The 18,192-nt window shown below is 35.9% G+C and overlaps 1 protein-coding gene across 1 annotated transcript in view; it reads right to left on the minus strand.

Moving 5' to 3' along the window:
* Positions 1 to 8,212: 8,212 nt before the first annotated feature.
* The window catches only part of LOC132517230 (zinc finger protein 300-like), a 97,953-nt gene continuing 87,973 nt past the window's right edge, over positions 8,213 to 18,192 (minus strand). Inside the window, 1 exon segment of the mRNA XM_060144055.1 lies at positions 8,213 to 9,550. Within this exon segment, the coding sequence (XP_060000038.1) occupies positions 8,525 to 9,550 (1,026 nt within the window). The 3' untranslated portion in view covers positions 8,213 to 8,524.

Consider the following 18,192-nt stretch of genomic DNA (forward strand, 5'->3'; position numbering starts at 1 on the left):
ACATTTCTCCAAAGAAGAAATACAGATGGCCATGAAGCACATGAAACAATGCTCAATGTTGCTAATTATTAGAGAAATGCAAATCAAAACTACAATGAGATATCACCTCACACCGTTCAGAATGGCCATCATCAAAAAGTCTACAAATAATAAATGCTGGAGAAGGTGTGGAGAAAAGGGAACCCTCTTGCACTGTTGGTGGGAATGCAAATTGATACAGTCACTCTGGAGAACAGTATGGAGCTTCCTTAAATAACTAAAAATAGCGCTACCATATGATCCAGCAATCCCACTCCTGGGCATATATCCGGAGAAAACCATGGTTCAAAAGGATACATGCACCCCAATGTTCATTGCAGCACTGTTTACAATAGCCAAGACATGGAAGTAACCTAATGTCCATCGATAGATGAACGGATAAAGAAGATGTGGTACATATATACAATGGAATATTACTCAGTCATTAAAAAGAATGAAATAATGCCATTTTCAGCAACATGGATGGACCTGGAGATTATCATACTAGGTGAAGTATGTCAGACAGAGAAAGGCAAATAACATATGATATCACTTATATGTGGAATATAAAAAAAGATACAAATGAACTTATTTACAAAACAAAAAGAAACTCACAGGCTTAGAAAAGAAACCTATGGTTACCAAAGGTGAGAGATGGTGGGGAGGAATAAATTGGGAGTTTGGGATTAACATATATACACAACTATATTTAAAATAGATAACCAACAAGAACCTACTGTATAGCACAGGGAACTCTGCTCAATATTCTGTAATAACCTAAAGGGGAAAAGAATTTGAAAAAGGATAGATAGATGTATATGTATAAAAGAATCACTTTGCTGTACACCTGAAATTAACACAACATTGTAAATCAACTATAGTCCAATATAAAATAAAAATTTTAAAAGAAACATTTGTACAGGAAAAAAATAGCCTATTTGTGTCTTTATATTTAAAGCATGCTTCTTGTAGGCAGTACATAGTTGGGCTGTGCTGTTTTAGCCAATACGACAACCTCTTCCTTTAATTGGTGTGTTTGGACTTATATGTAATGTGATAATTTACATTGCTAGATTAAGTCTATCATCTCCATTTTATTTTCTATTTGTCCTATCTGTTCTTTTTCTTTTTTCTGCCTTCTGTTGGATCAACTGAATGTTTGTTTTGATTCCTTTTTAACCTGTTTTGGATTATTAGTTATAACTGTGTTGTTGTTTTAGTGGTTTATTTAGCATTTGTACTATATACCTTTAGCTTACCCCAATCTACCTACAAGTAATATACAACTTCATATATAGTATAAGAGCCTTACAATATGTTCATGGTCATGTTTTGCCATTATATGACCACGTGGCTCCTCCAAAGATTGGCTTGACCTACCTCTGGCAGGTATAATTGTGGATGATGTGACACTCTTCAGACAGCTACACCTGGCAGCTCTCCAAGGATCTCCTTAGATAAGGAATCCCAAAGCAATATGAGGCATTAGATTAGATTTCCTCTTGATCATCTCAACAAAATCTGGAGCCAGTGTCTGTTGGTACCACCTGCAACAAAGAGAGAGTATCATCAATCAGTACACACCTCCTAAGGGACTATATTTCTAGATGCTTCAATCTTAGAGGGCCAGAGCTTAGGGAGTTCACTGAATGTGTAGTATCAATGGCTTCCCCAATGTTCTTCAGATACCAATTCTCTGAGCTCTTTTAAAAATCCTACTTGATTTCCATGTTTATCAACAAGCTATCTCATTTCCAGGACCTAGGAGAGGTCCGCTCTGAACACCAAATCTTAAGAATTAAGATTAAATCTTTAAATCAATTAAAATAGTGATTTTTAAAGGAGTTTTTTTTAATAATAAATCTTGGCTAAATAGAAGGAGCATTTTAAGAAGAATTTTTCTGTTGATGCAACTGTTACTGGAGCTATTAATAGTATTTTATGGACTGACAACACTGGAATAAATCATCTAGAGCTAATGATTCTTATAGAACAATTTTTTAGAAAAGATTTAACTTTTTATACACATCATGTAACTCTGAATTTAATTTTCAATGTAAATAGACACAATGGCATTTTATTGTTTTCTGAAACATTTCCTGTAACTTGCAGAGGTCATATAAAAAAACAAAAAATGGCTTCAAGATTTATATACAATTCAAACATTTGTTTATATATTATAAAATATTCAGTTACAAGGGAAAAATGATTTTAAAATTGTCTGCCTTGTTAATGGCTAGTTATCCGAAGCTTCATGTGAGAATAATGTTCTTTTTTGTTGACTAACAATCTTTAATTCCTGTATCTAAGTTTGTGGAGATTTGCTTTGCAATGCTGTAGAAGTTTTCAAAACCAGAGATTCTAAATCCTTTAAAGAATTTTAATAATAAGTGAGTATGGTTTATTGCAAAAAAAAAAAAGATGACACACGTAAACAAGAACTACTTAAAAATAAATAAATAAATAAACAGAAGGAGCACCTTTGCACAGGCATCACAAATCATGAACTAGTTCAAAACACAGTCTACGATGGAGAGTGAGGCAAGAGGGGCAGCATAACACAGTGGTCAAAAGTGTAGATACTGGCATCAGAATATTTGGGTTTGAATTATGATTTCTGATGAATGGAAACTAAGTTACTCTTTCTTTCTGTTTTGCTTTATTTTTGGTATCTTGATTTTCTTTTAGGTATAAAGGAAAGGAATTAAAGACAATTTTTGTTTGTTTTCTTTTGATGATGGAAAGTGTGTGCTGACTTTCAAAGCAGCTTTCTGGTTTTAAAATGTTGATATCAGCCTTTCTATAAAGATGCTCTCTTATTCGGTCTGGTGAAAAGATTCTGAGAGGAGGGTGTGATGACAATAGCATGCATTGGTAAAGAGATAGGCCATGATGGGTGTGCTGCCTATTACCAACAAGATGATGAAGCTCCTCGTGGTGAGAAAGAAGTGCAGTCCATTAGGAGACTGGAAATGACCCCAGATAACCATCTGAGATCCCCCACAGCTCCAGATTTGCAAAACTAGCTCCTGGACAGTAACAATGATTTCCTAGAGAATTTTGTAAATTTTCAGTCTCCTCACCAAGTCAGAAATACAGTATTTCTCTATCGCAGAAATGTATCAAAACCTCTGTAGTCCAGTTAGAGCACAAGCCATTAAAATGTAGAATCCTTAACTTCCTTTTTTTCTACCCACAAAATTCTCTTTCTAAGTCACCTTTGCAGATGAACCCTTGACATATTTTCTCACGTTGATCATTTTTTTTAAAGTTTTTTTTAATGGCCAATTTTAAAGTCTTTTATTGAATTCATTACAATATTGCTTCTGTTTTATGTTTTTTGGTTTTTTGGCCATGAGGCATGTGGGATCTTAAGCTTTTGCACAGCAAAGGAAACTATAAACAAGACAAAAAGACAACCTTCAGAATGGGAGAAAATATTTGCAAATGAAGCAACTGACAAAGGATTAATCTCCAAAATATACAAGCAGGTCATGCAGCTCAATATCAAAAAAACAAACAACCCAATCCAAAAATGGGTGGAAGACCTAAATAGACACTTCTCCAAAGTAGATATACAGATTACCAACAAACACATGAAAAGATGCTCAACATCACTAATCATTAGAGAAATGAACATCAAAACCATAATGAGGTATCACCTCACACTGGTGAGAATGGCCATCATCAAGAAATCTAGAAACAATAAATGTTGGAGAGGGTGTGGAGACAAGGGAACCCTCCTGCACCATTGGTGGGAATGTAAATTGATAGAGCCACTATGGAAAACAGTATGGAGGTTCCTTAAAAAACTAAAAATAGAACTACCATATGATCCCACTACTGGACATATACCCAGAGAAAACCATAATTCAAAAAGAGACATGTACCACAATGTTCACTGCAGCACTATTTACAATAGCCAGGACATGGAAGCAACCTAAATGTACATCAACAAATGAATGGATGAAGAAGATGTGATACATATATACAATGGAATATTATTCAGCCATAAAATGGAAAGAAACTGAGTTACTTGTAATGAGGTGGATGGACCTAGAGTCTGTCATACAGAGTGAAGTAAGTCAGAAAGAGAAAAACAAATACCATATGCTAACACACACATATGGAACCAAGAAAAACAAAACAAAATTGGTACCAATGAACCTAGTGGCAGGGCAGGAATAAAGATGCAGACGTAGAGAATGGACTTGAGGACACAGGGGAGGAAGGGGAAGCTGGGACGAAGCAAGAGAGTAGCACTGACATATATACACTAACAAATGTAAAATGGATGACTAGTGGGAAGCTGCTGCATAGTACAGGGAGATCAACTTGTTGCCTTGTGACAACCTAGAGGGGTGGGATAGGGAGGGTGGGAGGGAAGCTCAAGAGGGAGGGGATATAGGGATATATGTATACATATAGCTGATTCATTTTGTTGTATAGCAGAAACTAACACAACACTGTAAAGCAATTATACTCCAATAAATAAATAAATAAATAAATATATATATATATAAGAAGGGGAAGTTGAGCTTTCACAGATCTTCCAACTATACCTCCTTGAATACTTATCCTGTTGGCATTTTTAGCTTATTAATGTAACTATTTTTAATTTGGTTGAATTTTTATAGCCATTGAAATGGAAAAATATTAAAGCTAAGGAATCAACATAAGAACAGACTTTGTTCATCTATTGTTTTTACTGTTTTAGTAATATTAGTGTTGAAAATTTGAAGTTTGTTTAAGCATACTATAAGCAAAATAATTTAGTAATTCTGCTAACGTGGTTGGGGAACATTATTTTCAGTGTAAGATGAAATACTAGTAAAATATTAAGGATTTTATGAAAAGTATGAATGGAACAGTACAGACTCACAATTTAAAACAGTATGTTCTGATCCCTTTCCAAGTCCACTGAAGGTGGTCTAAACGTAATGACTGGGGTAGTATAACTAGGCATTTTCTTAACACTGTATTTAGAAGAATAGATGTTATTATAATGAACTCTATCAGCTTTTAATGTCATGTTTTGTGGGGGTTTTGTCTTTGAAAAATCTTCGCATAATGAAAGTCACAATTACTTTGTTTTCTTCTAGAACTTTATAGTTTCCACGTTTACATTTATGCGCATGACTTTTTCACGTTGATTTTTAGATATAGTATGAGTATGAGCTAGGAATCAAGAGTTTTTTGTATTGCTTTGTTTTCGCATATGGATTTCCAAATGTTCCAGCATTGTTTGTTGAAGACTACCTTCTGTCCATTGAGTTACCTTGACAACTTTGCTAAAAGTCTGTTATTCATATGTGTGGTTTGACTTCTAGACTACATTGTTTCATTGACCTGTCTATTCTTATGCCAATACTATATACTTGATTACTCTAGCTTTATAATAAGTCTTGAAATCAGGTAATATGAGTCTTCTTCTTTCTTTCCAAAGATGTCTTGTTTATTCTAGGTCTTTTGCATTTCCATGTACATTTTTGAATCAGATTGTCGAATTCTACACAAATGTCTGCTGAGATTTTTTGTGGGTGATTGCAATAAATATATAGATCAATTTGAGGAAAACTGATATCTTAACAGTCAATATTGAATCTTTCTATCTGTAAATACAGTATATCTCCTCACTTTTTAAGATATTTTGTGAAACCCATTTATCAGGTCTAGTAGATTTTTTTGTAGTCTTTGAAATCTTCTGTGTAGAAGACCATGTTATCTGCAAATAAAGAAAATTTTATTTTCCTTTCCTGACTGTATGCTCCACCCCCCCCCACTCCACTCCATCCCCCACCTTATTTTGTTTTCCCTACTGCACTGGCTAAGATCACCAGTACAATATTCACTAGGAAGAGCAGAACAGACATCTTTAACATTTCCCAATCTTGGGGCACACATTTAGTCTTTCACCATTAAATATGCTAACTTTAGATGTTCTATAGATGTCCTTCAACAATTTGAGGAAGCTACCCTTTATTCCTAGTTGCTGAGTTTTTATTCTAAATTGATGTGGAATTTTTGTCAAATAATTTTCCCCCATCTATAGAAATGACCATATAGTTATTCTTTTTAGGCTATTGGTATGTTGAATTATACCAAAATTTTTTTGTACATTGGACCAAACTTGCATTCTTGAATTAAACTCTATTTAGCCATGATGTACTTTTTTTTTCAAAATATTTCTAGACTTGATTTGCAAATAGTCTGTTAAGGATGGTTGTGGCTATGTTCAGGAGAAATACTGGTCACTAATTTTTTTTTTCTTGTAATATCTGTCTGGCTTTATCATCAGGATAATGGTAGACTCATAAAATATGTCAGGGATCCTTCCTCTTCTCTTTTCTGGAATAGATATTGTAGAATTGGCTTTTTTCTTTTTAATTTAGTTGTATTCAAATCTTTTCAATAACTTTTAAGTATCTTTAGAATCTGAATATGCCTACTGCTTCTTTTTCTTGCCTCATTGCACTGGCTAGCTCCTCTAGTAAAAAGCTGGAAAAAAAAAAAGCTGGTGAAATGTTAAACCAGGAGGTGCTAAATCTGAAATGAGATTTTTATAGAAACCCATTATCAGATCAATGAGGCTGCGTAGGACCTGTAACAGTGGAAGGATCAAATGGGAAGTCTATGAGGTGGGAACTGTGAATCTTTGTTAAACCTATATAAGGTCCATACCTGTCACTATATAAAACCCCCTCTTCACTAAATTTCTCTATATTCCCAATATGATCCCTTGTCCTTCTCATGTCTCCATAAGAGCCAGTTAGGACATCTTCTATGAGGAACCCTCAGAGTAGCTCAACCCATGAGGTGTACTCTTAGGCCTTCTATCCCAGATCTGAATGGCCAGTTATATCTGATGACAGTGCTATCAACTCAGTGTTAATAATGAGACCAGAAATTTGCCCACACAGGTTCCCACATCCCTCTCCATCAGGTATGCCCTCTCCCCTGCAGAGATTCTCACCCAGTTTCATAATAGATAGTTCAGCCATGCAGGAAGGGGATAAGGTGGGCATGAAATGTGAAGGAATCAAGTAGGAACTAAGGGAAGAACAATGTGAACATGGGTAAACCATGTTTTACCATATAGACACCCTCATCCTTGCTAGGTATGCTCTCCTGCAGAGCAGCTCCAGCAGGAGTCTTCATTTTAAGTCGCTCATGCAGGAATATGTGGGACCACAGGAAGGAGGGCAGGAGAAATTTTAGAGGTATTAAGTTCTCAAATCTATGGCAGGCATGAATTCTTACCCCAAGAGTTTTCCTTTGTTAAGTGTCCTCAGTTCCGGGGAGAACAGTTGCAGCTGCAGGACAGGGGTCATAAAAGAACTAAAGTGACATTAGACAGGGTCTTTATGTGCAAACACAACGGCTTATATAAATGTATGTAAAAAATAATAAAAGTATAATAAAATCTCACTTTAACATACCAGGAATCAAGACTACCATGGTCAAAGACAGTTAAATCAATCAGTCATAGGAATGGGGTACATAAGCAAAGTATCCGGAGTGCAAAGCAAGTTCAGATGTATCATATTACTCTTAGCATCCTGTTAAGGACAATAGAAAGATGAAAGGAACTAATATTAACTGAAAGTGTGCTCTACACTGTACATTTATTTACCAATAAGAAAAAATATTCAGATGGGTAAAGTAGGCTTGCCTGAAGTCACACAATCTTTTGAGTAGTTGAGCCAGGATTAAAACCCAAACCATCTGGTTCAGTACCGAAGTCTTTCCACTATACCAAATTCCCAGTAAGGGAGAGTAAAGAGGAGATTTGGTCAAGAAGCATCAATTTCAAGGTCCAGGGTCCTTCCAGAGATACAGATCAACTTATATGCTTGAGATGGGAAAATGTATAATTATCACCTTTACTGAATCTGATCAACCTATCTTTCCATCTTTGTATAAGAATTTTACATGTATATTTAGGGATCATGTTAAGCAACACCCCCCCCTTTTTTTTTTTTTTGGCTGCTCTGCACAGCTTGCAGGATCTTAGTTCCCTGACCAGGGATTGAACCTGGGCCACAGCAGTGAAAGCACCAAGTCCTACCACCAGGGAACTCCCAAGCCCCTCCTTATTAATACAGTTTCTAGGAATTGATTTTTTTAACTCAAGTTTTCTTCATGTCCTTTATAGGGAATTACTGTACCTGGCCAAAATAATGGCAAGCTAATATTAGCAATTTCACAATGTGTTTATTGTTATGGTATAATAAGGAATATGTAATTCGACAATATTCTATATACATAATTTGTTCTACTGACCATTCAGTTCATGACTTTAAAAGCTTTACATGCCATGGTGAAATGTCCTTCATTTATGTAATCATTTCCCATCATCTTTGCTGAGTTAGGTATCACCACACTACAGACACGAATTCTCTTGTAAAATTTTCTCTATAAAGATGTTGTCCACAAATTTATGAAATTAATCACGTTTCTGTTGTTTATTAAGGCTTGAGCTAATACTGAAAGCTTGTCTGTGTTTTTAGTTTATTATGATTTTACCACTGCTGTGAATTCTCTGATGTACAGTGAGTTGTGATTTCTGGATGAAGGCTTTCCCACATACAGCACACTGATAAGGTCTTTCCCCTGTATGAATTCTCTGATGTAAAACAAGGTCTGACTTCTGAGAAAATGCCTTGCCACATTCAACACATATATAAGGTTTCTCTCCTGTATGAATCCGCTGATGCCCTGGGAGGTGAGACTTTTGAGAGAAGGCTTTTCCACATTCAGTACAAACGTAAGGTTTTTCTCCTGTGTGAATCCTCTGATGTCCAATGAGATGTGATTTCTGACAGAAGGCTTTTCCACATTCACTGCATTTATAGGGCTTTTCTCCAGTATGCGTTCTCTGATGTATAATGAGCTGTGACTTCCGGGAGAAGGTCTTCCCACATGCAGTACATTCGTAAGGTTTCTCCCCAGTATGAATTAACTGGTGTGTAATGAGTTCTGTCTTCCTGCTGAAGGCTTCCTCACATTGAGCACATTTGTAGGGTTTCTCTCCAGTGTGAATCCTTTTATGTATGATGAGGTGGGACTTCTCACAGAAGGCTTTTCCACATTCAGTACACTCATAGGGCTTCTCTCCAGTATGAGCTCTATGATGTATAATTAGCTGTGACTTCTGGGAGAAGGCCTTACCACACTCTCTACATTCATAAGGTTTCTCTCCAGTGTGAATTCTCTGATGTATAATGAGGGGTGATTTCTGGGAGAAGGCTTTCCCACAGTCACTACATTCATATGGTTTTTCCCCAGTATGAACTCTTTGATGTATAATGAGGGATGATTTTTGAGAGAAGGCTTTTCCACATTCAGAACATTCATAAGGTTTCTCCCCAGTATGAATTCTTTGATGTACAATAAGGTGAAACTTCTCACTGAAAGCTTTCCCACATGCACCACAATTGTATGGTTTCTTCCCAGTATGAATTCGTTGATGTACAATGAGCTGTGACTTCTTAGCAAAGGCTTTTCCACATGTAATACATACACAGGTTTTCTCCTTAGTTTCAACATTCTGATACTGAATAAGGGATTGTTTCTTGCTGAAAATGTTTCCACACTCATTATCATCACAGGGAATTACTCGATTGTGAATTTTCTCAAGATCAGGATTGGACACACCATGGATGGATGATTTTCCACATCCAAAACTCTCATCAGGGTTTTTTGCTGAATTGCTCTTATTACAACTAGGTAAGTCAATACTAGATTTCAAGTCATTTTTAAATGCATCACAGTTATGGGGTCTTTGTCTTGAAGTATCTGACCCTATGCATTCTTGAAATATTTTGCCCAATGCATTATATTTGTGGTCTGACTCCACAGTCATTGTTTTGTTGTTGATGACTGTTACTTGCCTGAAAAGTCTGTTTTTCTGACATCTCTGTAGGTGGCCATCACCTTGACAGACTTTTAATATGGAGTAAAATGAACCATCCTTTGTGACTCCTTTCAGTATCTTATTATGGAAGGAAACAGACCCCAAAATACATGATTGGGTGTTGTCAAGGTTACTTTTCCTGTCTAAAGGAAAGAAAGATAAAATAAAACAGTCATAAAGAATAATTAATAGAATGCAGAGTATAAAAAATTACTGATCCAATGAAGGTGATGAACTCAAAACAGGGATGAGACAGGCCATTTCATAAGACAGACAGCAAATAGTATGATGAGGGAAATGGTTAGACAAGGATGTTAAAGCGAAATATTTATGGAAAAACTATACCTAAAGGACATAGAAAACTATCTGAGTTATTATCACTCTAATCTTGGATTACTCTTCTAGAGTCTTCCCATTTCTCCTGCTGTCTGAAGGGAAATGCTTTTCACCTTTCAAATGCGTTTATTTTATAATTTGCTATATATACTTGACTAGTATTATCCTGCCACCACTAGCCAAAGAAACAAGGTCTCTTCTGTATTCAAAATACTTTAACTCTCCTCAGTCTACTTTCTTAAATAACGACTAATACAAACAATAGAAAAACCCAAAATCCTGCTGTGGATTCAGTATCAGATTCACACCAAGAATACAAGCTTGAATTCCACAGTTCCCCATAAATTTTTTCTCTACATTATCAAATAAACCTAGCAAAGTTCTCCCAGAAAAGCCATATTTCCCTAACTTCAAGGTTTTGTTCATATACTCTTCATGCCCACCCCCCATCAACAGTTTGTCTTCACCTCCCTCTCTCAGCATCATCAATACTCAATATATCTTTCAAAGCAGCTACAGCTGCATGCTCTGAAAAATGCTTTTTCAAATTCTGTTTCGTTTCTTTAGACTCTAATTCTCTCTGAACTTTTAAAAACAGTAGCAGTATTTGACATTTAATTCTGTAATGCAACCTGTGTTCTTAGAAGGAATTTGCCTTCTACTGCCTAAAATGCATTAAATATATATTAAATATATTAAACAAATATATATTTAATACATAATATATACATATACAATCAATAAGAAATAGCTATCCCCTACAAAGGTTCACAGTTATTTAATTGATTAATTATTTGTTGAATGCCTACTAAATTCTCAGCATAGGAACAAAGAATAAGGGAATTCACTAAGGAGAGAAACATAAGCCTCAGGCATCAATCAATTAAAAAAAAACCTGATATTTCACTTCCCTTGTCGCCCATCTGCCTGATCTTCATATGGATAGATCCAATTTGGTATGTCTCTCTTTATGATCCATGGATCTTCTCCTTGTTCCAACTTGGAGATGACATCTGGTTTGGAAACTGGATGCCCTATTAAATGGAAATCAGAGGAAGGCAAAAGAGAAGGTGCAGTTTAAGGAGGTCTACAATGAAGTAGTACATTTGGCCCTCAGCAAAGTAATGACCTCCATTGGGGAAGGTACGAAGATCATAAAAGTCATTATATATGTCAGGAACCACCTAACCACAGAGACTGATAAGGAAAGGCACTTGATTGGACAAGTCTGAGTTATACAGGGAAGTCATCCTTACCCATTGAGACCAGGTGGCTGTAGTTCTCCAGCATCACATCCCTGTACAGGGTCTTCTGAGCAGGGTCCAGTTGCTGCCACTCCTCCTGGGTGAAATCCACAGCCACATCCTTGAATGATACTAACCCCTGTAACAGTATATTCCTGTTAATCTAAAGTGATCATTCTTATCATCTCTAATACAGTATGCAAAACTATACCTACATCTAGTTTTGTATCAGAGTATTTGGGAGAATCAATGTAAAATCCTGCCTTTGGCAAGAAGACCCAGACAGTACAGGAAAACAGAAGAGGTAAATCATAAAATGCCTACCTAATACAAATGGTAATTTAAGGGCAGCATTAAAGCAGCTGAGAGGAATTTTGGGAAACAATTCAAGTATGTAATAATAAGGAAACAATTACTTAAATTTGATGGAATAATATACAGCTCTTTCAACATGTGGAAATACTTACATGAAAGAATAAATGAAAAAAAACAGCATAAGTTAATACGTACACACTGAATATAACTATGAAAATGTATCTCTGTGCACTAATAAATTAGAAAAGAAATAGCATTACATAAAGATTTGAGTTTAATATAAAAAAAACACACAGCTGAGAGGAAGATGTATTATTCAATGAATAGTACTGAAACAACTGGACAGTTAACAGGAAAAGAATAATGTTGAAGACATATGTTAAAGGCTGAATTGTATACCCTGAAAATTCATAAGTTGAAGTCCTAACCCCTAGTACCTCAGAATGTGACCTTATTTGGAAATAGGGTTACTGCAGATGTAATTAGTTATATGAGGTTATTAGGTTGGACCCTAACCCAATATGACTGAGGTCCACATCAAAAGGAGAAATCTGAACAGAGAGAGACACACACACAGAGGGAAGACAGTATGAAGAGACATGAGGAGAAGATAGTTATCTACAAGCCAAAGAGAGAGACTTGGAACAGATCCTTCTCTCACAGCCCTCAGAAGGAACCAGTCTTGCTGATACCTTAAGTTTTGACTTCTAGTCTGCCGAACTGTGACACAAAAAATTTCTGTTGTTTAACCCACATAGTGTGTGGTATTCTGTTAGGGCAGCCCTAGCTACCATAATAAAATACATCAATTATAACTAATACAATGATATCTTATGTCTTGGAAAAGAGAAAAATATATATTCTGGATGGAGTAAAAATTTAAACTCTAAAAATACCCAAAATTATATAACAACAAAACAAAACCTGGCTGGGAAGATTTTTATTAATAATTTTTTTTAATTAACGTATTTATTTTTGGCTGCATTGGGTCTTTGTTACTGCACGCAGGCTTTCTCTAGTTACTGGGAGCAGGGGCTATTCTTCCTAACGGTGCACGGGCTTCTCATCACGGTGGCTTCTCTTGTTGTGGAGCATGGGCTCTAGGGGTCACAGACTTCAGCAGTTGTGGCACGTGGGCTCAGCAGTTGTGGCTTGTAGGCTCTAGGGCGCAGGCTCAGTAGTTGTGGCGCACGGGCTTAGGTGCTCCGCGGCATGTGGGATCTTCCTGGACCAGGGCTCGAACCCATGTCCCCTGCATTGGCAGGCATGTTCTTAACCACTGCACCACGAGGGAAGCCCTTTATTAATAATTATAGAGAAGGATTTTTAAAGTATAACATATAAAAAAGAGAAAAGCCGCATTTAGAGAATCAGAGAATGTCAGAGTTCTTGAAGATTCTAATCCAATCCCCTCATTTCATAGGAAAGAAATTTTAGCTTCTTCTAAATCTAACAGTTCTCCTATATATATGCAATAGCTAGGAATATAATAAAATACATCAATTATAACAGCAATATTGAAAAACACACTTAAGAAATATGCAGGAAACATTCACGAGAAAACTATAACAAATTATTGACATGACACTGAAATAAAGGACTTGGGTAACTGCAGAGCCAGAGGTGTTTCTGGAGGGTAAACTGACTATTTTAATTATGCCACCATTATGTATGTTCATAATAGTTGTCACCTAATAGTGGAATCTGAGTGATTTGTATTATTTTAAACTACTTTTGAAGGTTTTCCCCTAATTATTCCATTATTATCAAATATTGCTTTCAGAATGAAAAAAAATTAAATATCAACATTCCCCTGCTTAAAAGACTCCTTTGAGTCCATCCTTGCATATATAATTAGTCTCATCTCAATCATCTCAATGCTAAGGTTTCTCTCACCCCACATCAAGTCTCATATTCACACCATCAAGCTGCCAAGCATTCAGTTTGTTCCCATAACAACCCCTTTAGTTTTCCCACTTTACATATGAGAGAATTGAGGATTACAGTGGTTAAGTCACTTCTTGCCAGAGGTTACACTGAATATATGACTGATTAACTGTCAGATTTAAAAGCGGGTGTCCTGACTCAGTAGCTGGGTTCTTGACCACTGTACTTATTCCACAATGCCTTCCTTGATACTGTAAACAAGACCTTTTATATTTTATTACCTTAATGCCGCCTTCAGACAAACTTGCCATGAGACACCCTCCGCTTTAGTTTTCCTCAAATTCTCAGCCTTTTCTACTTTTTCAAATGCTGTTTCCTATCCTCATCCTACTTCCTTCATGATCCAGAATTTAATAATATTTTAAGACTCTTATCCTTGACTTATTTATAAAGCTGGCTGCTCCCCCTTATCGACTATAAAAGTCCCTTGCTCCCATGTCTATTATAGAGCTTTTATGTGTTAATGTTACTTTCCACATCTGTTCACCCCATTTTTCTCTGCATTCTTCCCAAGAAAGAACCATGTGTAACTCTTGAGATATTTCACAGCCAGCCAGCACCTGTGACATATATTGACTACTCAAGAAATGTTTGCTAAAAAGGAATGAATGAAAATTATAGAGAATAAAATAAATTTCATGCTTAGTTAAGAACAGTTTTGTGCACTGTCAATAATATTCTTGTGATCTAAAGAACAGTAACATGAGGAAGATAAATGTAGAATGTAGAGGGAAACCATTCTGATAAGAAAATTAATAAACGTAATGCTGACATTCTAACTTTGCTTTATCAATGATACTAGAATGCTTTAATATACTAAATATGTATAAATTTTGTTAATTTTGAGTAAAATAGTGCATAATCAGTGGAAAATTGTACTTTCCAATCAGCTACAAGCAGTTTTTACTGCTTGAGTGACTGGAAGAATGGAAGAGATGGAGGAAATGGAAGGGGAGTAGGTGTTAAGAGGGAGAAAAGAAAGATAGATATGTGTGAAAATGATGACTTCACTTCTGGACTGTATGGAAAAAAACATAAATCTTTCTTCCTGAGCTAATAAGCAAGTTAATTAGCCATGATAGTTGGATTTATTGGGCCAATAAAAAATCCATTTTCAACTTTAAAGCAGCTCTAACAGAAATATAAAGCCAACCAGATAAGTAATTTTAAATTTTCTAGTAGCAACATTCAAAAAATTATTTTCAATAATATATATTTATCCCAGTATATTCAAAATATCATTTCAACATGTAATCAATCTTTAAAAATTATTAATGAATTTCTGCAATTATATCTTCAAAACCCACTATGTACTTTACACTCAAAGCACACTTCAATTCAGACTAGCCAATCTCAAGTGCTCAATAACCACATGAGGCTGGTGGCTCTATATTGGACAGCACAGCTCCAAAGCTACTGAGACCCAAAAAGGAAAAAAAACCTGTCTTTTCACAATAGAACTCATTTGTTAAGCTCCACTGTAAAATATACATAAGAACTCCTAATGCAAAAGCTGATTCCAAGATTTGACAATAATAATGATGATATAATAATAATAGCTAATACTTAAATATAAAACAAACCATCCCCAGTTACTGTTCTAAGTGTGGTTTTTACTCAATTTCCACAACAACCCTATGAGGATTACAATCTCCATTTTACAGATGAAGAAACAATTCCAGTCCAGAGGGTATATTATGGATCTGCTAAAATAATAAAGGAGAATTCTATATACCAGCATAGGAAGATATTCAAAATGCATACAAAAATTTTTATACTGGACAGTAAAGTTAAAAATCAAGTTGTAAAACAGAATGTTTACTATAACATTATTTTTCCCCAAAAAAGGAACAAGAAAGTAAGAGACACCCCTGGCACTGGTACTATTTTACACATGTATGCTCCATCACAAGGTTAGAAACAAATGGTTAATACTGATAATCTCAGGAGGAGGGGAGTTTAAGTTAAAAGGTCCCTCAGTGTTTAAATTTTTATCTTTTTGTATAGTTAAAGATTTTTATACCGTATATATAGTGAATATTGGCAGGGAGAAAAAATAACAGACTGTTAAAAACAGAAACACAGAGAAGGAACTAGCCCCAAGTTAGACAGTAATCCTACAAACTCTGAAACCATAGTAAAGGGTACAGAGCTTCAGTGACCCTTGCTCTCCAAAGCTCTGCCAGACAATTATATTTCAAGAACTACTTTTTGAAAGAAATATGTATTTTGGAAGACCATTCAAAACGTACCCATCCTATATTATCTAGACTTTATCAGTAGAGAAAGCTGGCCAATAGGAAGCCTCTATAATCAATCTGGTCCTCTGAAGAAGAGGTCAACTTTTTCAGTAAAGTATATATTTTACTGAAATTATATATTTTTACTGAAAATTATATATTTTTACTGAAAGTATATATTTCAGTCAAACTTTTTCAGTAAAGTATATATTTTCAGCATTGCAGGCCATATGGTGCCATTGTACTACAAAAAAAGCCATAGACAATATGTAAACAAATGGCATGGCTGTGTTGCCAATAAAACTTTATTTACAAAAACAGTTGGAGAACTGAATTTAGGCAATAGTTTGATGACTCCAGCTCTAAAGGATAAAGTTAAGGAGTTTGGCTATGACATTATGATAACTTCCCTCTAAAAGAAATCATTCTGTGATACAGCTACAAGAAATTTATAATTGCATTTACCACAGGAGTGTTGGTGAGAACACTGCACACTCCACCACCTAGAGAAAGACCCAAAAATGAAATCTTAGTCTTATATGGCAAGAAATAATTTCTTCCCATGGGAAATGTATCTGTCTACATATTACCTAGCAACTCTTTCTAGGTCTGGATCTTTATTTTGGCTGTCTTTCCCTGATCCTAATTTTAGCTATCTTCATTTTTCCATTTGATTGTATGAAGAACCAAAATAAGAAATTTAAGAAATTAAAAATTAAAGCAACTCACCTGGGACTTCATCATTTTCTGTTCTCTTCTAAAAAGGTAGATGCCTGAAAAGGCAAAATCGGTGATCAGAAGGATGTTTTCACAGATCAGACGCAGACTGCAGGTTCCACATTCACCAGTCTAGAAGCAACTACCACAGAAGTCAGGTAGATGTTAGGCCAACCTGTGGGAGAAGACTGTTCGGTCTTTATACAAAGATCAGCACGTATCATGTGAAGGAAGTCCTCTTGTGACTACGTACTATGATCATACAGAACTTGGACAAGGTTTTTTAATTTAATTGTATAGATGTGAACATATGTTTCCTGTTGATTTATTAACAATTTATTTTCTCCACTATGAACCAGCAATTCCACTCTAATGTTTTCATAAGGCAATACACACACACACACACACACACACACACACACACACACACACACACAAAGATGAAGCTCCCCGGCAATAAGAATGGGTAATGAGCAAATGAAAAACTGAGGAATGTATTCCCTTATTCCCCAGAAAGGAATCAGCAGCTGAATTCTAATAATCTCCCAAGAGCTCTCATATTTTCCTTCAACTCAGCAGACTTTCCTGCCAATCAATATTCATGGACCAAAATGTTAATTTTAAGATGTTTTCCATTTAAATTTTTATTGCTGCTTTCAACAGTATGGTTGTCTGCATATAAAAATGGTGGTATGTTGGAACCACTGATACAACGGAATATACCCTAACGTAAGAAGGTACATACCTGGGAAATCCTTCTCAGTCCCAGGAGTCAGGTAGGTAAGACTTAACTGGTTCTGAGGAAGTGGGTGCTCCCATGATAGACAGACTGTTTTATATGGGGTATTATTCCAGGCTTTGTCAAAATAGATCTGGAAGGAAACAACCATGAGAAATAGTCATACTTATCTCTGGGCACCCAACGTGTGTTCAATAAATGTTTCTTGAATAAAATATAAAATGATTTCTATAAACTTAGAAAGAGGTAGGACGAAAATCACACTTTTCATAATAATCCCATCTTTTTTGATTTGTTTGGTCTTGTTTCAAAATGATCATTTTTATACGGGGCACCAGACTAAGGGCATAATGGTTGAGAAGAGATTTGACCTTTAAGGTTGCGTATGACCTGTGGAAATTTTAATGTATGTAAAAAACAGTAGGGCTGATCATCAAGATTCCCTGATCCCGTTACTGCTCCCTCCAAATCTCTGAATCCTCGGACCTAGCAATCACATACCCCACAGATCTGCCCCATGCCCACCACATCACTGACTGCCACATGGATGCCCTCATCATTTAGTCCACAGCCTCCCTCACCAATCACTGATTCCTCAGAGTCCCCTAAATCCCTGACCCAGTCATCACCAGTCAGTCCCCCTACACACCATTTCTGATCCCACAGACAACCCCGTCACTGACACACCGTTATCCAATTACTAACCTCACAGCTCACCCC

Source organism: Lagenorhynchus albirostris, chromosome 3, assembly GCF_949774975.1.
Source record: "Lagenorhynchus albirostris chromosome 3, mLagAlb1.1, whole genome shotgun sequence".
In the NCBI taxonomy this organism is placed as follows: Eukaryota; Metazoa; Chordata; class Mammalia; order Artiodactyla; family Delphinidae; genus Lagenorhynchus; species Lagenorhynchus albirostris.